The sequence below is a fragment of the Sinocyclocheilus rhinocerous genome, unplaced genomic scaffold, assembly GCF_001515625.1.
Source record: "Sinocyclocheilus rhinocerous isolate Xijiao unplaced genomic scaffold, SAMN03320098_v1.1 scaffold5196, whole genome shotgun sequence".
Classification (NCBI taxonomy): Eukaryota; Metazoa; Chordata; class Actinopteri; order Cypriniformes; family Cyprinidae; genus Sinocyclocheilus; species Sinocyclocheilus rhinocerous.
The window spans coordinates 1-25769 of record NW_015654257.1 but is presented as its reverse complement, the minus strand read 5'-3'; the positions used below and the strand labels follow the sequence as shown (position 1 = coordinate 25769).

The window sequence follows — 25769 nt, the reverse complement described above, 5'->3', positions numbered from 1 at the left end:
AATATATATATATATATATATATATATATATATGTATATATATATTTATGGTAAAACATTAAACATATATTATTTTTAATATATCTAATTTATTTTATTAATATATTTCTTGTAAAATACATCAAATACATTTTCAAAAATATATATTAAATATATTATTTCTAATATGAGATCTATATTATAATTAGATCACCATCTAAGCTGTGTGTAACCTGGATTTTGTTCTGTTTTTTGATTGACAGGAGGCTTGACCACAATGAACTGACATCCATCCCTTCATTTGGAGACGCAGCAGCAATAGTCGTTACAATCTTCTTGTAAGTGAAACGTCAGTGTGTGTGCTGTGTTGACGGCTGCTGCTGAGGAGGAACTTTCTGTACATGACACAAATTATTGTTTGCATGGTGTGGGCAGTCTGGAACATTTCAGTTTTAGCATTTCAATTAGTGAAATTTGTTTAATCTTTTTGTGGTTATTAATTCAGCAAAACTGCACGCCTAAAAATTCCCACTTCTCGTAGACGGTGTTTAGTGTTGCTGGCTGTGGTAGTGAAACTCAGACTGGTGGGACTGCCTTTACTAGCGTTACCCTGGAGAATGTATCCCTTATTTTGGGGTGATCACCTGTATGCGTTTATTTAAGCCCATTCCTTCCTTGGCATCCAGGTACACAGTTATGGCTTGTGAATATGAGTTTTCCCAGTATTATATAGTAAGACGGCTAGATTTGCACTAGCTGCAAATATCAGTACTGAATGTCAGGTTTATACTATAATATTAAAGGAGAAGTGCGTCACTGAATAGAATTGCAAAATGACAGGAATTCTGAAGCAATGATATTTTAACATCAAGTATCAACATATCAAAAAAAAGTACAGCTTCTTCTTTACGTTTATGTGATTGTAGAGCTGCACGATTAATTGTTAAAAGATCGCGATCTCGATTCAGACAACCACACGATCTCATTTCTAAATGACAACGATTCTCCCGTGTCTATTAAACCTTTGAAAAAGTCTTACCGGATCATTCAAATCTGCGTTCGCACTGCCGCTGACACACAGAGAGCAGTTACCATGTTTGGTTAAGAAACAGCTTCACAAACAGTCTTTTCAACTAGACAGTATTATTTATGTCGTACAGTCATTCATATTATCACAGAAATACTGGGATGAAAGTTTATAATTCAGATATAAACATTGATGTCTATGGTAGCGCCGACCAAAATAGAGCAAATCCGCGTTTGAAAGTAACTGCCTCATAACGTTTGTGTCGATTGCATTGAAAAGTGACTTAAAAATGTATAATTGAATGAATCATTTATTCAAGAGAATCGTTCAAAAACGCTGAATCAACCAGTAGGTTTATGAGTGAGTCGTTGAATCATTGATTCAAACAACTTTTTCATAATTTTAATATTAAATTGAAGTATTAAATATATTATATTTTAAATACATATACACTACCAGTCAAAAGTAAAAATCTTACTGTTCAAAATCTTTTGACTGGTAGTGTATATTAAAATGTTTAATCATTCATTCAAATTAATTAAACACTTTTAAATAGACTGCAGCAATAATATTTTGCCACACATTATTTTGTTTAGTTCAGAATCGTGGGAGAATCATGATCTCTATTTGAGACAAAAAAATCGTGATTCTCAATTTATCCAGAATCGTGCAGCTCTATGTGATTGTTTTAAATAATGCTTGGTTATAGGCTTGTTCATGTGTAGATCCCTGTTTCAGAACACCAGCTTGCCTGTATCTCCTTCACACCGACTGATAGCCCAGCAGTAATCTGTCTTCTGCATGGATAATGTTCCCATCTGTAATATATCTCTCCACTACCAAATGTGTCGTTCATTTGAGCGGTAAAGTGATCTGTGTCTTTATGGCGGGCAGTTGTGCTGCCATGGTGTGACCTCATTGATTTACAGTTAATCACCGTCTCCCAGAAATGATGAAAAACCTGATGACTGCTCAGTTCACTTCACAGAATTCGAACATTTGATATTACACTGCCGAGCTGTGCTTTGAGGATATCGGGAAAGGTTGGAATGAGGGGTGATGATCAGGGAATTTAGGTCCAAATGGAAGTGCTTCTTTTTTTGGCCTTGGTTCGAGGCCTGTCTCTATGGAGGGCTGCCACATATCAGGAAGGGCTCATCTTTTTTGAGCCGCACAGCTGAATGCAGTAGAATGGCCAGCTGTAGCTGTCAGTCAAGCAGTTTACTGTAAAAAATTAAAATAAAAAAAACGGGGGAGGGGTCAATCATAAGGGGGCGAGATGGGTGGTTACCTATAGAGGCGGAGAAAGGGGTAGGAACAGAAAGAGCGAGAGGTCTCGGTTTCCACCTGGGAGGAACACCTGACCCTGCTCCTGCTCGTGGCTCTTGTTCGAAACGTCGCTCCGCTCACAGAATTCCTCCCCTCTGAGTTCACCAGCTGGAATGCTGTCGGACAACAGGTCCCTGTGATATGGCCACAGAGCCAGCACTAAAATACAGCTGCGTCTGTCACCAACACCAAACTCCTCAATGCCCTGTTTCATCTGAACAGAGTACGACATTTAAACAGTAGCTTTATCTTTCCTTCTCTCTCTAGTGAAGTGTTTAAACAGCAGAGTTGCCATTCCACTGATTTTAATCGTTTCCTTTGACTGTTGACAGTCATATTCTCACAGTGTGCGACATAGGGGTCTCACTCTTTATTGTTATGGCAGTGCAAGCCATATAATACAAATGCACATTGAAATATAGTTCTAGTGCATTATGATTGTCAGCTGTTGGGGAGTGTTTGACAAATGTTACACTTGTTGGTTGTGTGAGTTGTATGGTAGGGCGGGGGGGTTATTTGCAGACCCCATTTATTTACGTTAATCCATTTGACAAATGTATCTTAATATTTTCATCTGTTTGACAGTTTTTTAATGTCATATTAAAATGGCTAAAACATTTTTTTTTGTAATTAAACCAGTGTTTCACTAAAATAGCCATTGTTGCTTATTAAATTAAATGTTTAAGACAAGTAGTAGTTAAATTAGTTACATTTTAGTTGAAAGTTTATTTATATCTTTTTATGAAAATGTATTAGCCAAATACAAGCCAAATTAGCTATTAGCCAAATACTCAAGCGCTTCGAGTGCCTAGAAAAGCGCTATATAAATGTAATGAATTATTATTATTATTATAAATAAAAAGCACAGTAAAATCGCTGATATATTAACAATGTTGGTTAATTTATGTTGCCAAGAGTAATATTCTGAAATATTAAGCTGGCAAAAAGTTAAAACCACTTAAAGGTCTTTTGCTGCTTTATGGAACCACCAATATCCAGTTGTTTGGCTTCTTTGGCTAATGTTATGGTTGTACAAACCTGCATATTTAAAAAATTGACTAACTGGTGGGTCATTTGAAGAACATGTTTTTTATTTAGATTTGTTTCTTAGGTAATTGTGTTTAAATGTATTGTTGAAGACAGTAGATATATATTTTTAAGCAGTGGAACTATTAAGGGTATGGAATTATACTATTAAATTAAAAAATATTAGGGATAGTTCACCCAAAATGAAAAGTCCACCATCATTTACTCACCCTCATGTAGTTCCAAACTGATATGACTTTAATTCTTTTGTGGAACATAAAAGAAGATATTTTAAAAAATACACCAGTGTTTCTTTGTTCATACAGTACAAGTAAATTATAACCAAAACTATTTGGTTACCAACATTCTTCAAAATAGCTTCTCATGTGTTCCACAGAAGAAAGAATGTCATATAGGTTTGGAATGACAAGAGCGTGAGTAAAGATGACAGAACTTTCATTTTTTGGGTGAACTATCTCTTTAAAGCTTTAAAAAACTAGTCTAGACTAGTTGGTTGTTGGATTAACTAGTCTACTCGATCATCCCAAACCATACTATCATCTTTGAGAGCTCTGAACACCTTTGCCAAACCACCTCCACCATTTCATCTCCTTACTTTGGAGTTCATCAAGCAGATAAGCCAATCAGTGCTGCCTAAAGAAGCTAAATTGCTAATCCTCAGTGCGGTGCAGCTTTGGTTGGATTAACCGGCTAAGATATTCGGCTCCCACGCTCGCTCTTTGACCACAACAACAACTAATTCCGACACTGCTCTCGAACCCAGTTTAAGAATCTCAGTTTAACCCAAACAAGTGTTAGAAAAACAGCTAAACCACATGCAAAGACTTTGTAAACTATTTGTAAAGGATCCTTTTGGCATTGGGTCTGTTTTAGGATCTGCTGTAACCCAGATGGAGTAAGTGTGATCCTAGATCTGAGCCGATCCAGATCTGATCCAGATCCCAACAGTACCACTTTAAAATGTTTTGTGCATTCATGGCCAATGCATGAGTGTGGGCCGCTTCTCTTGTTAACGTCAGCATGTTTTTTTTGCCTGGTGAAGGTCACCAGCTGCTGACCTGCTACTCAGCGGAGTCTCAGTGCTCGGTTAGTCACAGAAACATCCTGTAGGGCAGTGAGCACAGCACTCGTCCTAATCCCATACCCTCTGTCTGTTTATTCAGGTGGGACAGTGGGGGTAGTCCCTCCTTTTCTCTGTCCTTCCGTCGCTCTCTCTCGCTTTATCCTCTGTCCTTTCATTCCTGTTTCTTTTCCATTCTGTCCTTTCATTTCCCCCTCTTCTCACAATTCCCACCCAGAATTCTAGTTAAACGGTCAACCCAGGGAGCATCTGCATGTCGGCCAGGTCCCGTCTTTACTGGGAAAGGCCTCGCTGGTCTCTCAGGCTCCCACAGAACACCTGCCAGCAGACAACCAGAGCAGAAATCCCCTCTTGGTCTCAGCGGACCATGTGTTTACTGTGAGATTCACGCAGAATTGGGAATCCGAATACGGAGGCTTTGTTGTTCCAGTACAGACTCGTTATTGCTGTATGGGCCTGTCGGCCTGGGCTTTGTAGGGTTTCTTATAGCATTGATCATAGTACAGGTGCTGGAGTGGTAAGCATGACTAGCCAGCCTCAACGGAGGATGTTTCAGAAGATCTCTTGATGAGAAACTCTCTATGAATACCTTATATGGAGAATATTGGAATTGGAAGTTCAGGTGGCCCATTGTATCCTTTCAAAAAAGTAGAGTGGTACCATATAAAAATGGTACCAGATAGTAATAACAGGATACATTGATATATAATATTGTATTGAATGAACCATATTCAAATCCCACGGTATTTACCCCAAAGCTTGTTCATCAAGCTTTCATCTTTTGCAATGTCATTTCCTTACGCCCACTATTTCTTATTGAGTAGCAAGTTTATTAGAGGAGGATTTTCAGATTTTTTTCTTTAGTACTGTCCCCTTCTCCAGTGCAGGGATGGCTTACTCTGAAACTACCCCAAAACAAATTCCAGATGTGGAGAGCCTTGACCTCGCCATTCCTTCTGTGGCCGGCAAAAACAAGTGTGATTCTTAAGTCAGCTGCTTTCTCATGCCTTAACTCTGAAAAGAAATAAGAAGCAAAGGAAAAAGGGGAAAGGACAGAAATCCAAAGCCCCCATGAGCGAAAAGTGTTATTTGATTTGTCTTTACTCGTTTAACTGTTCACCCCAAGCCTGATGTAACTACACGTCAAGAAAACAAAATATTTTGCTAACAAAACGTCCAAGACAAAAAAGTCCTGCGTGGAATTTTCATTCATTTAATTTCATTCTTTGAAAAAGGTTGGGTGACCAAATTGTGACAATAGTATGAAATATTCGCAAACAAAACAAAAGTGTCAGTCCAATTCACAATCCAATCAGAATCCAATCCAAATCCAATGCAGAATTTTTAACATTTTGAAAAAGTGTTTAACATTTTTGTGTGAATAAATGAGAATAAAATATAAAATATTTAACTGAATCCAAATCAAATACAGAATTTTTTACATTTAAATAAAGTCGAATACCTGATTTGTTACACTTTTGTGTGACTAAAGTATAAAATATACTAAAGTATAAGCGAAACTAAAGTATAAAATATTTGCAAACATAAAAAAAGAATTGCACTTAAAAACTAGGTGAAAAAATTTACTTGGTGTGAAAATTTTTGTTTCAAAGTTGAAATGAAGTGGCATGTAGCTGTCTTTCCATAGTAAACTGAATTAGGATGAAAGCATTTTAACACCCAAAAGCTATTTGAGTCCTAATTAGTGGTCGACCGATATATCGCCAAGGCCGATATATTGGCATTTTTCAAATATCGGCATCGGCCGATAAGTTTTTCTGTTTGGCAGATGTGATCGAGGCAGGACTTTTATTTTGACGTATCGGTCGACCACTAGTCCTAATATATTTAGTCCGTTGTTAATCTCTTCTGTTGCATCCAAAACTATATGTACAGAAACAGATATATGCAGGTTTAGATGAATCTTTCATCTGACTGATATTTGTCACCATAGCTGGGTTTTTGTTTGGGATTCCAGGCCTGTATGTGTTTGTACGTCTGCATGTGTGTGTTGACAAATCAAGTTACCGTATCAAGCCTCCATTGGGCTTCAAAGCCCTATTGACACGTTCTCTCTGAAAGAGCCTCATGTGGTTAGAGCAGCCAGCTGCCTATCAGTGCAGATATGTCGGTCAGCATATGGTTTCACATAGTTGCCTATGCACTAATGAACTGAAAAACACTGCGACAACATGACTTGTAAGTCTAGAATAACTGAGAGATCAGATCTACTGTCTTAGTCTTTGTCAGGATGTTCAGTTTGTTTGCCTGAACTGTGTAGACATTAAACAATAGATTAGTCTGGCATCTGTCCAGACTCCAGAGAGTGACATGAAACCATATTAAACACTCCGTGAAGGTTTGTACAGCTGTGTATAGAGTTAGTTATAATAGATGTTAGTGCTGGGCGGTATACCGGTTCATACCGAATACCGGAATATTCACTCATTATGACAGTAAAATAGGGCATTCTAAGTCAATATACTGCAGTATTTCCTCTCTCAATCAGTAGAAAATATGGTTAACACCCGGTCATGCATGAAAAAAAAATACCGTCATGTACCGTGAAACCGGTATAATTTTGAAAAATACCGTGATGTAAATTTTTGGTCATACCGCCCAGCACTAATAGATGTGTTCTTTTTTCCTTCTAGGCACCATAATAAAATTCGCAGACTGGATGGGAAGCTGCTGCAGAACTTCACTGCTCTGGAGACTCTAGATCTGAGTAATAATGACATCACGGAGCTGAGGGAGCACTGCTTCCCTCCGGGGTTACAAATCAAGGACCTGTAAGAAACACACTCGTTCTCCTTCTTTCAAATAGATATAACTGTGAACATCTGTGTTTTCATGTAACAGTGTATTCTTTCAAAATCTGAAGTGTGATATTTCATCTCTGTAGGCACCTGAGCAGTAATAAGATTGTTCATCTGGATTTCGGGGCGTTTAAGAATCTTGCCGGGGGTCTGCAGATCCTCAAACTGAACCGGAACCGACTGACCCACCTTCCTGTTAAAGGCCTGGAGCTGCCCAAGCTCACACAACTGTGAGTGCACTACACTGTGTATATACACTACCGTTCAAAAGTTTAGGGTCAGTAAGATTTTTTTTGTTTTAAACAAATTTATATTTTTATTCAGCAAGGATGCCTAAAATTAATCAAGTGACAATAAGGACTTTTATAATATTTCAAAAGGTTTCTTTCATACAAGTGCTATTCTTTTCATCTTCATTCATCAAATAATCCTGAAAAAAAAAAAAGATATCACGTTTCCACAAAAATATTAAGCAGCACTATTGTTTTCAACATTGATAAGAAATTTTTCTTGAGCATCAAACCAGTATATTACAATAATTTCTGAAGTATCATGTGACACTGAAGAATGAAAATTCAGCTATGAATTTACAGGCATAATAAATTAGATTTTTAAATATATTAAAATTAATTATATATTTAATTAATAATGTATTTTTTATTTATTTATAAATTATTTAATATTTAAATATATGAATATTTTAATAGTGTAATAATATTTCACAATATTACTGATTTTTTTTTTACTGACCCCAAACTTTTGAATGGTAGTGACATCATGTTTGATTATTAGCAGAGGTGTTTCAATAAATTTTTTCTTATGCGACAAAAACACTAGACATGTATACTGCAACTGTTTATGAATTGTTTGTATTAGTATAAAGACATTTGTCCAATTTATTGTGTAACAGCTTTTTTTTATTTTTTTAAGAGTAGATATACTATTAACTTACAAGTATTTGAGTAGTTTAAACTATATTTTATTATTTCGCAGCTTTGGAAACTACAGTTTAAAGTACCTTCTCTGATACTGGCTTATATTAAAAGTATCAGCATTCAGGATCAGAGAACCATTGGTAAACATCAGAGCAGGACAATTCTTTCTCTCCATCAGATCTATGGATCTATCTGTGCCCTGAGCGTAAGCATCTGTGCCTAAGCTCTTTGTTTTTGCTCATATCAGACTTCCATCAAAAATGTGCTTTGTTCTTCAGGTGGACAGTGATATTGAATCTTTGTATGCATGAGGCAACATAAGCTCATATTAAACCTCTAACACATGTGCGCACACACCTGGAGGACATTTCACCAACCACAAAGCCACAGCTATGTTGGTGAGCGAGAAGGATAGGTTAGTTAGGACATCAAAGAGGGATTAGAGCCACTTTATTTGAACTGATGGTCAGCTGTACAATGCTGCACTCTTAAAAAAAAAAAAAGGTTACAAAAAGGAGGTTTTGCAGCAATGTCATTATAGGAACCATTTTAGGTTCCCCAAAGAATCTTTCAGTAAAAAGTTCTTAATAGAACCATTTTTTCTCAGTATGAAGAACATTTTAATAATCTGAAGAACCTTTTTCCATCTTGAACAACCTTTTGTGCAATGGCCAGGTTCTATGGATGTTAAATGTTTTTACCATAGATGCTAGGGATGCACGATATTGGATTTTTGCCGATATCCGATATGCCGATATTTTTCAACTCATCTTGGCCGATACCGATATATTTCCTTTTGTTTGGAAACAACACCAAGTCTCTCCTGTGCAGAAATTATAAGCAAAATATTTTTAATTTTGGTAAGTTTTTAACAAGACTTATTTGTTAGAATTAAACAATAATGAAGGTTTTTTGACAGTACATTGAAGCTCTGAAAATAACTAAAACTATATATCAATCGCTGTATTTTTTTCCCCAGAAAGATGTCAAAACATACTCATTATTTTATGACATCAATTACTGCTTTATTTAATCAGAAACACAGTCTAAATGTTATTTGTGTAGGCTATTTTACTTTTAATTTAATTAGAAGTAGGCCAACAGTGCCCCCTACAGATTAAAACTCTTTACCGAATGGGCATTAGGACCTGGGGGAGGCTGCCGCTGCACGTGCTATTACTGTTTACTCTATCATACACTGAAGCATCATTCTGTGCCTGCTTTCACAGATTAAATGTAGCGATCTAAAAGAGTGAATCTAATCATCATTCAGACAAAACTTTGCTTCAAGAATGAGCCACAATGCTGACTTGATCTAATCGCTAGCACACCCTGAGCACATGTGAGTTAACGTATTCCTCATATCGGCATAATTTTTCATATCGGGGCGATGGCGATATTTACATTTAAAGCCATTATCGGCCAATTCCGATATCAGTCCGATAATATCATGCATCCCTAATAGATGCCAATAAAGAACCGTTATTTTTAATTGTGTATGTCTTCACAATATCATGCATCATTTCTTCAAATACTTTAACCGTTTTGGTAATTGTGTGTTTTGTAGGGAGCTGAGCAGGAACAAGTTGCGGTTGATTGAGGGACTCACCTTCCAAGGTTTGAGCAGTTTAGAAGTTCTCAAGCTTCAGAGAAACAACATCAGCAAGTTGACGGATGGGGCGTTCTGGGGTCTGGCCCGGATGAGGGTTCTGTAAGTCCAAACCTTCATTACCACAGCCAAAAAAAATTACTATATAATTATTAACGTTTCTCACAATAGACCATTTATATTACATATAAATCAAATACACATCTACCACATTGCTCATGATGAGAGTGAACCATTTTTGTTTGTCATCTATAGGCACCTGGACTATAACAGTCTGCAGGAGGTGAACAGCGGCTCTCTGTACGGTCTGGAGTCGCTCCTGCAGCTCTATCTCTCCAACAACTCCATCTCTAGCTTTAACCCTGAGGGCTGGGGCTTCTGTGAGAGACTCCGAGAACTGTGAGACATCACTCTCCTTATCAGTCTCCTCCTCCTCCTTATTCTTCTTTATAAATAAATATTTATTTGTATTTTATTGTTTAATAGAATAATATAATTTTACTTAGCCTAAGTTCCTGTTTGTTCTTTAAACAAAATCTTACTTGCCCCAGACTTTTAAACGGTAGTGTATATAACATAAAATAGATCTCAGTGCAAAATATACAAGAGGATATCATCTCGGTTATTTTTTAAATTTGACACCTGGTAAAGAATTAATCGCACCCAATCTTTACATTACACGGAAGCATTTGTCCACAGTATCACCTACTGCACTAAACACACAGCACTCCTCGCCTTTCTGTAGATAAGCTCTGTTTGTCCCCTAATGATGCACTGGATTGCCAGCGCTTAGGAGCGCAGCCCCATTTTCACTCATCTCTCCTGATGCTAGTTAAAGAAAACAGCGTAATCCTCCCCGTATATGTGCGCCAAGTGTTACACAGAGATCTGTACCTGGGTGAAAGTGATCTTATCTGGGTGAATGTGTATACACTGGGCAGTCCTGTCCATATCGTGTCCTCCCTGTATGCGGTATCTTCCTCTATCTAACACTCTTCTCCGTTGTGGGGGTAACAAGGCTTTATTGGTAGGGCATGTTGACTGCGGTATCAGCTGAGTGGTCAGCCGTGATTTTGCAGATAGGTTTATGACACGGCTGTTATTGCATTCTGGACAAGACAGCCTGATGGGACGTCAGCCTGCCATGATAAACTAAATTCTGGATTCTGACGAAGCTGACGATTGCAAAACCTAAATGCAGTTCTTGTTTGTTTTTCTTTTTTTCTCAGGAACTTGTCCTATAATAACCTGACTAAGCTGTCCGAGGGTGGCTTTGCCAAACTGGTGAACCTGATCTCGCTGCGTTTGGGACACAACTCCATCAGTCACATCACGGAGGGAGCGTTTAGAGGCCTTAGTTCTTTACGGACGCTGTAAGTGTCTTTACCCTGTGAGAAATCCTCTTGAATTTAGAATAAGACAAGCCTGCATGTGAAGAACACTTGATGGTGTCAAAGCTGTGGCACAGTGATTCGAGAGTCCACATGCCAAGCAGCTCTGTCACATTGAGTCATGGTGCTTATATGGGGGAACCAGGTTCAAGTCCATTCTGCCCTGATCACATTCCTAAAAATGTAAGTCATTCTCTACTATCCGTTTAATAAAAAAAGGAAAAAATAATAAAGTAATAAAAATACTGAAAAAAAACAATAAAATAATAAAAATACATAACAAAAAATAAAATGGAAAAATAGTAAAAAAAAAAAAAAAAAATCTGATAAAAAAAAATAATGACAATGGCAGAATGTGTTGCAACACAAACACAAGAAATGCACATTTTCATTGTAAACAGCTGATCCACAGTGTTTCTGAAAGCATTTCCCTTCTTGAAATGGGTAAACAAATCAGTCATAGTTTTAATTAACACTGTTGCAGAAGAACGTGTTGATTGATATAGTAGCATTTGCTAAAGTAGCCATAAGCTATTAAGTCTGGTGAGAAAGCTTTCTGGTTTCTTTTCCTCATTGTTTCCTTGTTGTTTCCCACCAAAGTTGGATACACATGTGCACCCTGCTCAAGGCCTCCTAGAAGAAGTTACGTCTTTTCTTTTCTTTTTTGCACACATTGAAAGGCATTATGGGGGACCAACTCTCCAGCCTGACTTCCAAAGACACAAAAAGTCTCAACCGCCACTTCATGCCCCCCTCTTTCGGTGTCTCAAAAGAGAAAAGAGAGAATTCTGCCTTTACTTTCTTAGATGAAGGCTTTTTCACAGTAGGGTGACAAGCCAAGGCACAACACAGCTCTCAGTGGATGGCAGAGTGTGGGGGAAGGGGCTTGCGTAGTGCAATTGTGAAGGCCTCTGTTTTCTTTTGTTCCGTCCTTCCTTTATGTCTTACTTGCTTGATTTCCTTTATATCGTTCTCTTTCTCTCCCTCACTTGCTTTCTCGCTCTTATCCAAGCCAGTTCTAATCTAATCATGGCCTTAGTGCCTTACTGGGGCTCCTGTTGAAAAGAAGCAGGGGAGGTTTTAATTGGTACGCGCTTCTGGCCGGGCGAGAGGAGCCCTGGTCGGGTGTGAAAGACCAGAATCGAACCGTCTTTGAGCCGAGGGGGTGGGGGTCAGGCCTGGGGCCCTCCAGCCCTACTGTCATTAACAAGCCAGGGTCCATTCACAAGCAGCCAGCCAGAAAGAATAGGAAATTGGCAGCCAAGGCCAGGCATGGAGGGAAAGTAACAGAAAGAGCCAAGGGGGCGGTTGTCGGCTGGGAGGGAACGGGCACAATCCTTCCACCCTCTCGCCTCAAAAAGGCATTTATTCTTTTTCAGCAACAGCGATCTTTCTAATGGCATAGAAACAAAGGGACTCCAAACAAAAATGCCATTGAATGTTGATACGCAGTGTTATTTTAGTGTAACCGAGATGCTATTTGAGTATGTTATTTGTTTTAATTTTAATTTTTGTGCAATTTTCAGTAATGATGATGAAATTTGCCTCGTGTAATCTACACATTCCCTAGCATATGTGGGAAAAAAAGTATACTTTAGGCTTTAAGTGACAGGTTTCACTGAAATTTGTTCAAAACGTGGTTATTCGAATTAAAGGTCTGCCATGCCTGTCATGTTTAGAGATTTGCATCAGAAAGTTAAGGCCATGTAGACAGGCCACTAGCACCATCCGGACTTGTTCGTGACTTGTCTGAATTTGTATAGTGCGATGTGCCCATATGCCTTTACCTGCCAACATAGTTCTTGCATTGACTGATTCAAACGGCTGTCAGACTGAGTATATGTGTGCAACTGTGTGAAAGAGTTGTTTTTGTGCAAGGTGCTTTCAGCTGTCATGCATTATTCATGCATTGGCCTGTGCGTTGTTGCGCTCCTTAATGTCACAATTCACAAATAAAAGAATGTGCTTGGTTGGCAGAGGGCAAGAGAGGGAGAGAGAGAGCAAGAAAGAGAGTGTTGTTGGACTTTCTTGTTTTCAACCAGGTGTCCAGGGCAGCTTTTGCCACTGCCGAACATCTGTCAGCGGTATATGGACGAGGAATTGACCCTCTGCTAAGCCTCACCTTTAAAACGTTACTGACCAGTCCAACCTCAGTTTATTTACTGAAATGATCGGGAAAAAAAAACACATATAAAATAAAATATAAATATTTCATTTAAAATAGATGAACATTTAAAATTGACATTTAAAATAAAATTACAATTTATAAAAAAAAATGCATTTATTTATTAATTTATATTAAATAATCTAAAGAAAAATGGCAGATAAAAGTGCTTCATACAAAAGAATAAATAGCCTTCAAAAATTTCTATGGGATGTTCTCTTCATTAGCAGCAGTAACCAAGGTGGGTGGAGCTTAGCAAAGGGTCAGCTGTTCCATCCTCTGTCTTTCCTTCCTAATCTTTTTCTTTTTCTCTCTGCAGGGAGCTGGACCACAATGACATCTCCGGCACTATAGAGGACACCAATGGGGCCTTCACTGGCCTGGAAAACCTCCACAAGCTGTGAGTGTCACGCATTCTCCTTTATCTCTACCATCATCTTTACTTCTTCGCTTTAATTTTGGACATTCTTACATCGTGTGCAGCCAAAACAATTGACATCCCCAAAATCCTTCTCCACATTTAACATCAAACATACAAAATTAGGCCACGTCTGTCCATGACAATTTTAAGTTTATTAAGTTAAAAAGATGAGGAAGAGCAGGTAACCTCATCCCACACTCTACATGCAGTGCAGATTTGCGAAGGGAAGCTTTTCATAATTGACCGATAGTAGATTAGCTCTTGGCTTTGCTCTTGTGATGGAATTAGTGAGGGCATAAAATGGGAAGCAGGCAGAGGAGGGGGCTCCTTCAGACACATCAAACGTACCACTCTGCGCCTTTTGTTATGGGAGCAGAGGTTTGCAAATCTGCGGAAACCGCCTGTTGATGCACATCCCTGCCAGAAATCCTATTCACCCATCCTGGGAATATGCGAGGGAGAATTAGGCAGCGATGTGCACAACATCAAAGTCTTTTCTGCTGTTTTGTTACCACAAGATGGGGACGGCGGCCGACTCTAACTTTAGTAGATTATAGATAAAATCTAGTTATTTTGTTTGATAATTTGCTTGTGGATCACTTGTACGCCCTAAATCTTCATGTAGAGATTCAATGCGCACCTGCTCGTGATACCAACGGATCCAGTTAGCATCTATTTCAATGGTTTCTATTTGGAACCACCGTTTGGTCGGAGGTTGGTATGGAAGCCCAGGGCTCAAGACTGCCCAGAGGGTGACCTGCAGATGGGTGGTTGCTTCAGAAATGGTGGGGGGGCTGGAGGAGACGAGTGGAGGTTATATCTTAGTCTTGCAGGAGATGACAGATGCTGTCGCACACACATAGACCATCAGTCCGCTGACAGACACGGCAGGGGCTGGGTCTTCTGGGGTGATTCCCATAAGCACATAGTGAATAAACTAGTTGATCCTCATGAAACTTTACTCTAGCAGTGAGACTTTTTTGTTTGTTTTTGTTTGTTTTATTATCATTTTTGACAATTAAATGAATATTTAAATGGCTGTTTAAGATGATACATTTTGTTTTTGCACATGGCATAATTTTTTTAGGGATGTCCAATTTTATACTTTATAAAACTATATAAAATGTGTTTATATTGCTTTTTGTGTATTTTGGGACCATAGCAGCCAATAGTAATGATTTTTTGAGAACACTTTACAATAAGGTTGTTCACTATTGTTCACTATTAGTAACTTTAATAACATAACATTGTTAATTGGTAATATTGTTAAATGTAATCTTTAGCAAAATTTAAAAACTTTTTCATACTGTACATTCCAATGTTGTGATTCCTAAACTCACTTGCATTTAAAAATTATTTTATTAAATTTTTTATTCATTTAGACAAAATATTTTTTAAAAGATTTTTATAGTTTTGTATAGATTTTTAACATTGGCCATTTATCAGATATCAGCCATAACGTGAAAATAATTACCTGATTATCAGTTAGAATTTTAATATAAGTGCATCCCTACTTTACAGATATAACATTGTTAAATGAAAAATGAAAAAACTATTTTTACAATGCAATATTACAACGTTGTGATGTCTAAACTCACCTGTAGCATTTAAAGTATGGATTTAGATTTTAATATTTATTTATTAAAACAAAATATAGATTAAAAAAAAGTATATATATATATTTTTTTTTTTTTTTTTTTATCAATCTTTTATCGGTTACCAGCCATAATATGAAAATAATTCTCAGTTTATTGATATCAACTGGATTTTTAATATCTGTGCATCCCTGCTTTTTTCTGTTGCTGTGAAGGTCTTGTTTATCCCAGCATGCAGCATCTCCTGACACGCCTCAGGATTGTGAGCCAATATCCACCGACTCACAGCCAATAAGATTATCCCCTGATCAAAATGACAACATTGTCAGGTGTCAAATCTGGTTTATATGAGGAGGTGCTGGCTTTCACGGTGCTGACTGAGGAGTCTTGCACTGTCAGGGGCATGTTTTGGTCCAACATGCTTAAGAATGGAAATCGTGTCATCTGGGGGGGGGGAGGTAACGTCCCCGAAGGAGCCTGTTCCCCTTCACCTTCCCGCGATGTGTGTGTGTACACCTGCTTTTGAAGTGCGAGCAGGATTAGCCCCTACAAGGCGTTTTAACCAGAGCCTTGACAAGGCCACTTTTATTACTATACAAGCCGTGCTGTCCTCCAGCCACTGAAGCTCCTTTTAATGTGACCTCGAGCTCTGGGCTCTACCCTGTCATCGCTATTAAATTCTAATAAAGATAAAAGTAAGCTTTGAAGAGCTGTGCCGGCCCCCGATTCCTCACCCTCCTCCTAATCTCTACACAGTTCGGATTTCCAATCCCACAATCCCCCTCTCTTATCAGATTCAGCCCAACTAATTGTACACTCTCTTTCTCTCTCTCTTTCCTCTCACCCTGCGTGTCTGGAAACGGCAGAACTCTGTTTGGAAACAAGATCAAGTCGGTGGCCAAGAAAGCCTTCTCGGGCCTGGAGGCTCTGGAGCACCTGTGAGTATCCCGCAATGCTGTTCGGCCCATACAGCAGGGGCTGCCAAAAGTAAATGCTTAAGAGGGCTGCTAGCAATTTAATAGTGTCTTTGTAAAAGGAGAGGACGGGGTGGTTTGCAAGGCCATCTGCTCTTGTCTCGCTAGAGCCAGCTTTAAGTTGCACAGGAACACAGTTATGGAGCATATGGTCAGTATCGTAGAAGAAAAGGAATTTTTAAGCACTTCTGCAGATGCTGTAACTCCACGTCTGATATTGGGGTCTTTCCACCTTGTTCAGAGTTATCCCGTATAAAAATAGGCTACGGATTTGCATTCGAGCGCAGCAGCTGTATGTGAACATTCCCATGTTCTCTTTCTGTCACGCCTGAGGGCCCTGTTTAATCTCTCAACAGGAACTTGGGGGAAAATGCCATCCGCTCCATCCAACACGAGGCATTTAGTAAGATGAAGAACCTGCGTTACCTGTGAGTCTCATTATTACACATGCTCCTTTTCACACGCACATCCACTCACCCGGTTCTAATGTTTCTCGACATCATGAATGTTTGGATGACAGTTAATTGTCAGACAAATAAAATGCATAGTTTCCTGAGGCTTAAAGGAAATAGTATGCCATGACTAATGCCAATTTAAATATTAAAATATTTTAAGAGCACTTCAGTCCACTTTTCAGATTTTTTTGAAATTCACGTACCTGACATTTTTTTATTTTTTATTAATAATACTATTATTAAAATTCACTATTATTTAAATATACACTACAGTACATTTTTTTTTTTTTTTTTTAAAGATAAATTAATATTTATATTTAGCAAGAATGCATTAAATTGATCGAAGTACAGTAATAACACTGTTTCTATTTCAAATAAATGCTTTTATTTTCACATTTCTGTTACTCAAGGAATCCTAAAGAAAATGTATCACATTTCGACAGAAATATTAAGCGGCACATCTTTTTAATGTTTTTACTGTATTTTGAATAAATAAATGCAGCTTTAGTGAACATAAGACACTTATTTAAAAAAAAACTTTAAAAGTTGTTGAAATAATATATTTTTAAATATAGGAATATTTTAGTCTGCTCAATTTACTGTAAATTTTTTGTACTTTTTAATGTTAATTTTAAAAAGAATATGCTAATGTTAAATTAAGGTGAAACCAGAGCATTATGTATGTTAGAGTCCACAAGTTTTTTTGGACGCTACAATGTAACTAACTGGACATAAATGTGCAAATCATCTCCATCAGTGTTTATAGTACAGATGCATGCTAGCTGGCTTTTTCTAATCTTTCTTTCGATCCCTCTCTCTGCAGTCATATTCAGAGTGATAGTTTTCTGTGCGACTGCCAGCTGCATTGGTTTCCCGAGTGGCTGGTAACACGAGGGCTGAAGCCTGGCGTTCAGGCCACATGTGCCCACCCAGAGAGCCTAAAGGGCACCAGCGTCTACCAGGCTCCACCACAGAGCTTTGTTTGTGGTAAGCAGTGCTATATTGTCTATAACAAACAAAGAAGTCAATCACAATAAGGAAGAACATAATCATAAGGTGTGTTAAAATGTCTCTATCCTTGTACTTCCCTCCAGATGACCTTCCCAAACCCCAGATCACCGTCCACCCTGTCACCACGGCAGCAGTATTGGGCAAAGATGTGCGTCTGACCTGTACGGCCGCCAGCAGCAGCAGCTCGCCCATGACCTTCACCTGGCTCAAGGACCAGGAGACGCTACGTCAAGCCGAGGTGGAGAATTTCGCCCACGTACGGGCCAGTGACAGAGGTGTAATGGAGTACACCACTATCCTCCACCTCCGGCACGTCACCTTCAACCATGAGGGCCGCTACCAGTGCATCATCAGCAATCACTTTGGCTCCTCCTACTCTAACAAGGCCCGCGTCACTGTAAACGGTACATTTAACCAGTGTAAACGATATACTGGTACTCTTCTACATACATGTTCCACTTTAGTTGGGTATGTAATGGGTTCCTCTACAGTTGGAAATGTATATGTCATACCAGTTGCACAAAATTCCCATCACGCACAGATCGTTTAGTCTAGTGGGAGCATTTTGTGAATTGTACAAGCTGACATTTAATTGTCATACAAATAATTGCAATTATTAATTTGTGTTTTAAATGTCAGTGTGTGCTTAATTCACAATAATTGTCATTTATTTAACATTTATAACTTTTAAACAAATAATAAAATGTGTAATTTCCTTTAAGGCTTAAAATAGTAATGTTTAATACATATTTTAATATATAAATATTTTAAATATCAATTATTTTTTTTAATATTAAAATATTTTAAATGTTTAAAATGTATAAACATAAAAAAAAAAATACTTTTGGTTCAACTTTAGTACACTTTTCATTTGTACAGTCATGGCCAAAACTTTTGGCCATGACCGTACAAATCGATTTTTTAACCCAGCTACCTGAATATAATATTTAGTAATTTATACATTTATAATATTATTATATATGTATATAAAAGTCAAATGACTCACTTTTCAAGGTAATTTTAAGGCCGTTCAATTTGTAATTTGTAAAACATACAAGTCACACCAGTGGCACAAAATTCCCATTATGCAACATTTGCTCAGAGCAGTGTTAATTTCGTTGACGAATAATTTTCATCAACAACATTTTTTTCATCGACGATAACGAACTAAAACTCTTTTTGAATGACAAAAACTATGACGTAAATCTATTGACATTTTCGTCAACGAATAAAAACGAGACGAAAATGTTAGGGAGGGACGATTTGGGAAGAGATTCATTCAGAACTAATCTGCAGCGTGGTTCGGAGGTTAGATGCATACATAAGAACCGGCGGGACATAAGCTAATATACACTTGGTTGCTGCATGTTGCATAAAACGTTCAAAGATGTCAATATGTGGGAGTAAGAGAAGAGCAGACATATGGATAAATCTGACGACGCAAGAGAGAACTCAATTAGGTCCGGTTTTCTGAGCGCAGACACTGAAGCATACACACAGAGAAAGCTCGTCTCACAGCGCGTGAGTACTCTCTCGTGTCGCATGAACGGAGAATTGCACACAAAATGATGTCGAATTGTCCGCTTTGACAAGTATTCACGTAAACGCCATTAGGTTTTAGCCGACTAAATTTACTGTAGATTTAGTAGACTAAAATCTTATGATATTTAGTCGACTAAAACTAAAACAATTCAGATGACTAAAATATGACTAAAACTAAATGGCATTTTAGTCAAAAGACTGACTAAAACTACATTAAAATTTGCTCAGAGTTTTTCTTTCAGTGAATTGTACCAGCAAAATTCAGTTTGAACATTCAGACTGAACTGCGCCACTAGAATTTTGGCATTTTTTTATCTTCTCTGCTGTTAGCAATACATTTGAATTACATGCCTTGTCAGTTCGAGCAACAGATGCAAATGGATTGTCCTGAGGCATTTTTGGTTTCATGCCCGTCCAAATCAATCCATTTCCCATCACCAATTGAGTTAGTCACAGCTATGAATGCTAGGCTTGTTTGGTGCTGATATAGCAACATTATGGGAATAATCCTTGCTAGGGCTAATTTCCCTTTGCCTGCTTATGCGCACAGTGCTGCCTTCATTTGTCAAGACCCCACGCGACATCACGATCCGCACGGGCACGAAGGCACGGTTGGAGTGTGCGGCTGAAGGACATCCGACTCCCCAAGTGGCGTGGCAGAAAGATGGCGGTACAGATTTCCCTGCCGCCCGAGAGCGCCGCATGCGTGTGATGCCTGATGACGATGTCTTCTTCATCATGGACGTGAAGCCTGAGGATATGGGTGTGTACAGCTGCACGGCAAAAAACACGGCGGGCATGATCTCTGCAAACGTCACTCTAACAGTGCTAGGTACGTCCATTTTAAAAATATTTACTTTATATAAATACATTATATAAAGGCTTTTTTTGTCCCATTATGGAATTCAGATTTTGTTTACTAAGCTGTTGGAGTTCTGCTAACCCCTGCTTAGTTCTACATAAGAATGTTTTTTCTTCCCCCATCTGAAGCAGCTGGGCTTTATGTGCGGGCTTGAAGGTGAAAGGTCAGGAAAGAGGTCACGGGGTAGAGGAAGTGCTGAAGGCTCACATAGTGGTATTTTTGAGTGTTTCTGAACTCTCAATTGAGTAATTGCTAGGCAGAAATAGTCAAATACTTGTTATTTTGTGGACATGATGTGGTATAGTCTGCCTAAAGTGGGCTTTGTTTTTGATTCACTAAAAAGAATTGGCTCAAGGGGTCAGACTAAATACTGAACCAGACTACATACTGGTCGCACTGGAAAAGAACCCGTTTATAAGAGTCATTCATTCAGAAATAAGACTACAATGGTCCCACTGTATGCTTTTCCCACTCTCACAAGAGTCATTAACACAAATGTCATGCCATTTAAAGGGATCTTTATCTACACATGGCTGTATGTAATTCAATAACTCTTCCCTGTGATCTTCCTGCAGAAACCCCTCATCTGGCACAGGAAATGGAGGATCGAAATGTGGTGGTGGGTGAGACCGTTGCGTTGCAGTGCAAGGCTTTAGGCAGCCCACCTCCTCGCATCACCTGGCTAAAGGGGGAGGAGCCTCTCAGACCCAGCGACCATCACTACTTCACTCCAGGCAATCAGCTCTTGGTGATCGGCAGCACCACCTTAGAAGATGCTGGACGCTACACCTGTGTCATGTCCAACACGCTCGGCACAGAGCGCGCTCACTGCCAGCTGAATGTTTACCAGCGATTTGAGGATTGTGCGCCTTTTTCAAGCCCCAGCACTGTTACTGTGGGAATCATCGTCATCGCCGTGGTCACCAGTATTGTGGTGACGTCACTTGTTTGGGTGTGTATTATCTACCAGACGAGGAAGAAGAGCGAGGAGTGCAGTGTAAACACAGGTGAGTGTATTCTCACAAATATTGTATTTGTTTAGGGCTCTGCATGTTGTGCAGGAGGAATGTATTTTTGACACAAGGCTTGTCTATAACCTTTGCGCTTGCCTTTTACAGACGAGACAATTGTCCCTCCTGATGTCCCCAGTTACCTGTCCTCTCAGGGCACTTTATCAGAGAGACAGGACGCGTGTATACGAGTGGAGTCCAATGGTGGATCTCAACCCAACGGACGCATAGAAAACAATGGTACAGTAGCCACACTTTTCTTGTAGGTCCAAATGGTATCTACTGATTTTTTTTCTGATCAGATTTTGAAAGAAATATTCAAAATGTGTTAAATGGAGAGTAATGGCAAGAAAAATACGCTCTACTTGGCAGCTAAATTATCAAACATTACAAGGTCAAAACTGTTTTTTTTAAAGAATACATATGAATCGTTCACAGTAAGATCTATACATGCATTTACAAATTAAACGAATAGGTGAATTTTCACGGCATGCCGACTTTAAAAAAAAATTGCTGGCTGTTTAAATGACCTTCACTTAACATAGATTAATGAGCTCCTCTCATTTCAGGCTATGATGAGCCAGTCGTGTGCACAGACTGCTTGGAAAACGGTACCAGCTACTCCAAACACTGTAACTACCTCCCTCACGGGATAGCGCCACCCTCAGGCCTGGAGTATCAGCAGGCACACCAAACATCAACTTTCACCAGCCACAACAATGAACCACACTGCAATGGCACACCCAACGGGGTCAGGAAAGACAACCAAACTCCCATCTTTCCCACCAACCACGACAGGGTGACAATATCACCCTCATCGCACCAGTACAACGACCGAAAAGGTGAGAACGAGGAAGAAACGGATTCATCAGTCTTTCATGCCATAACTTCAAGAAGACTCAGTCATGCCCCATAAATCACTATTCCTGCCACTGCTTTGTGAAAACACACATTTGATCGTTTCAGTTCTGATTGATTTATATCAGATTGTTGATCTTTGACGTAATACAGTGATAATATTCCTTGTTTTTTCACAATTAGATCAGTCTTTGACATCACTTCCTTTCTAATCTTTCTCAGGATTGTTGGTGAATAGGTCAGACACACCTCCCTTACTTGAAGAGAGCTACCATCGGCCAGTAAAGCTCCTGTCTGGGGACTGTGACATTGGGTCCGAGCTTAAACAGACTCTATTACCCAACGGACACGCACATACGCCCGATGCCACCTCAAGCGAATCCTTCAGACGGGCCAGTGACTAATGCCTCACCAACCCTCTTCTTTATCCTTTTGCACTGAGAACTGCTACCTCACACTGAGGGGCACAGACAAAGCTGCCCCCATCTATCTAAATGCAGAATAGGGGCGTCCGGAGTTTGAAGGCGAAGCTTGAGTGGGGCGATGACGTCCCATGCGAGCGTTAATGATGTATATAGATATAATCCTCCTCAGGGAGGCTTTGTTCACACTTCAGAAATGTGACTTGCATTTGATGCATGCAAAATGTATGACAGAGTGCTATAACATTGGGCTTTGAGCTGTACATAAGAGTTTTCATATATAAATATATGAATGTATGTATTCTATAACTTTTACAAAAGAGTGTTTAACTCTATTCGGTGCATGGTGAGATCAGAGTGGCTTTATTTTATTTTTATTTCTTAGCTTTTTTTTTTTGTTAACAGATCTCTCCTGCTTTTCCCAGTTTTATGAGCAGTGCCTTATTGCAAGATCAAAGGATCCACAAGTCAGTTGTTTGTTGGGAGATGTCTGTATACTTTCCCTCTCACAAATGGGAATTTTGTCATGCACTTGAAGTTTAGACAACCCAATCATAATAGATCACCTTAAAGGAATATTCCAGGTTAAATACAAGTTAAAGGGTTTTTAGAAATATCAGGGAATTTACTTTGTTTGCTGTTGTTATAATTTTTTGATGACTAGAAACTAATACCATCTACAAAAATAGAAAAGTCTTGGACATTTCTATAGTGAATATACTATACCATTCAAAAGTTTGGGGTCAGTAAGAATTCATTTTTAAGAAATGATCCCAAACTTTTGAACAGTAGTGGAATTGTTTTGTGAATTTATATTTACAGGAAAAAAAAACATATTTCTAAAAGTATATTTATATTTCTGAAGTGTTTAATTGGCTAAGTTTTCTGTTGTTGTTGTTGTTGTAAATGCTATCTCTATAAATAATGTTTAAGTAATTATGACTGGAAAAATAATGGAAATTCACTGTTAAAAAGGTGTTAAAACTCTATAAGCCACAGCATATATGGCTTTGCGTCAGTTTACCACAAAAAAATCATTTAAATTTGTACTTCAGTTTGTAAAAACAAACAAAAAAATGTGTGTACAGAAAGGCATTCACAACAGACAGCAAACGATTGTATTTGTCATCACTAACTGGTGTTTAACCTGGAATATTTCTTTGTCAGAATTTATATGTTCTGGTCTGTGATGAAGGAAGAGCTCTGCATCCATTATGGTACAAAAATGTCAAATATTGGCATATGGGAAAATATAAGCACTTTGATAAATCATTTAAGAGTCATTATTTGAACTAAACATTTTTACATCTTGAGATTCTGAGGCAGCCGAGGCTCTTCCGTTAACAAATCTACACGTCACCAAAAGCTGCTTCACTCACCTTACATACCTGTGCTTTTTGAAATGTATTTGTTGACCGTCTTTTTTTAACATATTTGGGGAAATAACAAATTATCCAAAAATAATATTTAGAGAGATTCGTTCTAACAATGACTTTCTAACAGTGACATTAGACGTTCGTAAGCTGAATGCTGCCAAATCACGAAAGGGAAAGAGCGTCTCTAGAAAACTCAAGCTGCGTGTGCTGGTCTCCAAGCACACAGAATGTCTTCATGTAAAGGGAACAAGCAGGAATAAGTGAACACCTTGTCCGATAATCTCTCGTAGTCTCTGGTAAAGATTAAAGCAGCTAATGCTAAGATACATTTATTAGTTAGCCTGAGCCAAACCGGTTCATGTCGACAGCCAAGGTTTTTTTTAGGCCAAATAGTAAAAAAGAAAAGAAAAAAAAACTCTGTACTACTAAACTAGGTGAATGTTTTAGAAAGTTAGATTACAGCAAACACCAAGTTTAACCCCAAAAACTGTTGAAACTGACCATAGCAGCGCATTGATACTGTGGTTAAATGGTTGTGTGTGTAATCCAGCTCTGTGAAGAACCCCAATAATTCTAACAGGTTAACGCTACAGATGTGTGGGTCACCCTGTTTCATACCAGATTCATTTATTGAACTGAACTCTAATCGCAGCTGTTCACCCACATGGCTAAAACTGTTGAAGTGTCAAAATGACAGGTGTTTATTAAAGTCACATTTTGCTCTTTTACACCCTTTGGTTTGCGTGTTTTTATTTTGATGCACAGTGGTTGAAATGACTTTGTATGAATAGGGTAAGTTAGTGCCCCCTCACACTTCTAAGCAACAGAAGCACAAATCTGTTATTTTTGGAATGAGATCTATAGAGACATGTTCGATAAACTAACAAGATAATAATAACATAGCATAAGTAGCTTTAAATATATAAAATTATTCTCCTGATTTTAGCTAGTCTGATCTTAACTGGTCTTGTCCTTCTCAACTCTATTTAATAATTTAAATAATCTGAATTTATCAATTTTTTTTTAAATACAGTAAAAACTGTAATATTGTGAAATGTATATAAAAATGGTCTTCTATTTTACATACTTTCATAGGTATGTGCTTTCTGTCCAAACACTCAACTCAAACAATACTGATGAACGAGCGATGATCAACAGATCACGAGTGATTTAGTTGTTTTATAAGTAAATGTGTAAAATGACAAAAGTACACTGGAATGACTAACAGGGTTGCAAATGTAGCTAAACATAAAATTTGCAACATCATTTATTAAAGTCACATTTTGCTCTTTTACACCCTTTGGTTTGCGTGTTTTTATTTTGATGCACAGTGGTTGAAATGACTTTGTATGAATAGGGTAAGTTAGTGCCCCCTCACATTTCTAAGCAACAGAAGCACAAATCCGTTTTTTTAGAATGAGATCTATAGAGACATGTTCGATAAACTACCAAAATAATAATAACATAGCATAAGTAGCTTTAAATATATAAAATTATTCTCCTGATTTTAGCTAGTCTGACCTTAACTGGTCTTGTCCTTCTCAACTCTATTTAATAATTTAAATAATCTGAACTTATCAAATTTTTTTTAAATACAGTAAAAACTGTAATATTGTGAAATGTATATAAAAATGGTCTTCTATTTTACATACTTTCATAGGTATGTGCTTTCTGTCCAAACACTCAACTCAAACAATACTGATGAACGAGCGATGATCAACAGATCACGAGTGATTTAGTTGTTTTATAAGTAAATGTGTAAAATTACAAAAGTACACTGGAATGACTAACAGGGTTGCAAATGTAGCTAAACATAAAATTTTCAACATCATTACCCCAGTCTTCAGTGTCACATGATCCTT

At 38.2% G+C, this 25769-nt stretch overlaps 1 protein-coding gene across 2 annotated transcripts in view; it reads left to right on the top strand.

Annotated features, from left to right (window-relative positions):
• LOC107716980 (leucine-rich repeats and immunoglobulin-like domains protein 1) overlaps window positions 1-23269 on the top strand; it is a 39602-nt gene extending 16333 nt beyond the window's left edge. The window contains exons 3-18 of one of the 2 annotated variants that reach the window (XM_016523619.1): window positions 243-317; window positions 7118-7255; window positions 7369-7512; window positions 9785-9928; window positions 10082-10225; window positions 11056-11199; window positions 13701-13781; window positions 16264-16335; window positions 16728-16799; window positions 17650-17813; window positions 17921-18241; window positions 19930-20211; window positions 20817-21248; window positions 21360-21491; window positions 21821-22093; window positions 22332-23269. In XM_016523619.1, the coding sequence (XP_016379105.1) occupies window positions 243-317; window positions 7118-7255; window positions 7369-7512; window positions 9785-9928; window positions 10082-10225; window positions 11056-11199; window positions 13701-13781; window positions 16264-16335; window positions 16728-16799; window positions 17650-17813; window positions 17921-18241; window positions 19930-20211; window positions 20817-21248; window positions 21360-21491; window positions 21821-22093; window positions 22332-22513 (2800 nt within the window). In that variant the 3' untranslated portion in view covers window positions 22514-23269. Of the gene's footprint in view, window positions 1-242; window positions 318-7117; window positions 7256-7368; window positions 7513-8495; window positions 8633-9784; window positions 9929-10081; window positions 10226-11055; window positions 11200-13700; window positions 13782-16263; window positions 16336-16727; window positions 16800-17649; window positions 17814-17920; window positions 18242-19929; window positions 20212-20816; window positions 21249-21359; window positions 21492-21820; window positions 22094-22331 lie in introns of those variants that run through there. The other variant, XM_016523621.1, reaches the window with a different exon arrangement.
• Window positions 23270-25769: the final 2500 nt, after the last annotated feature.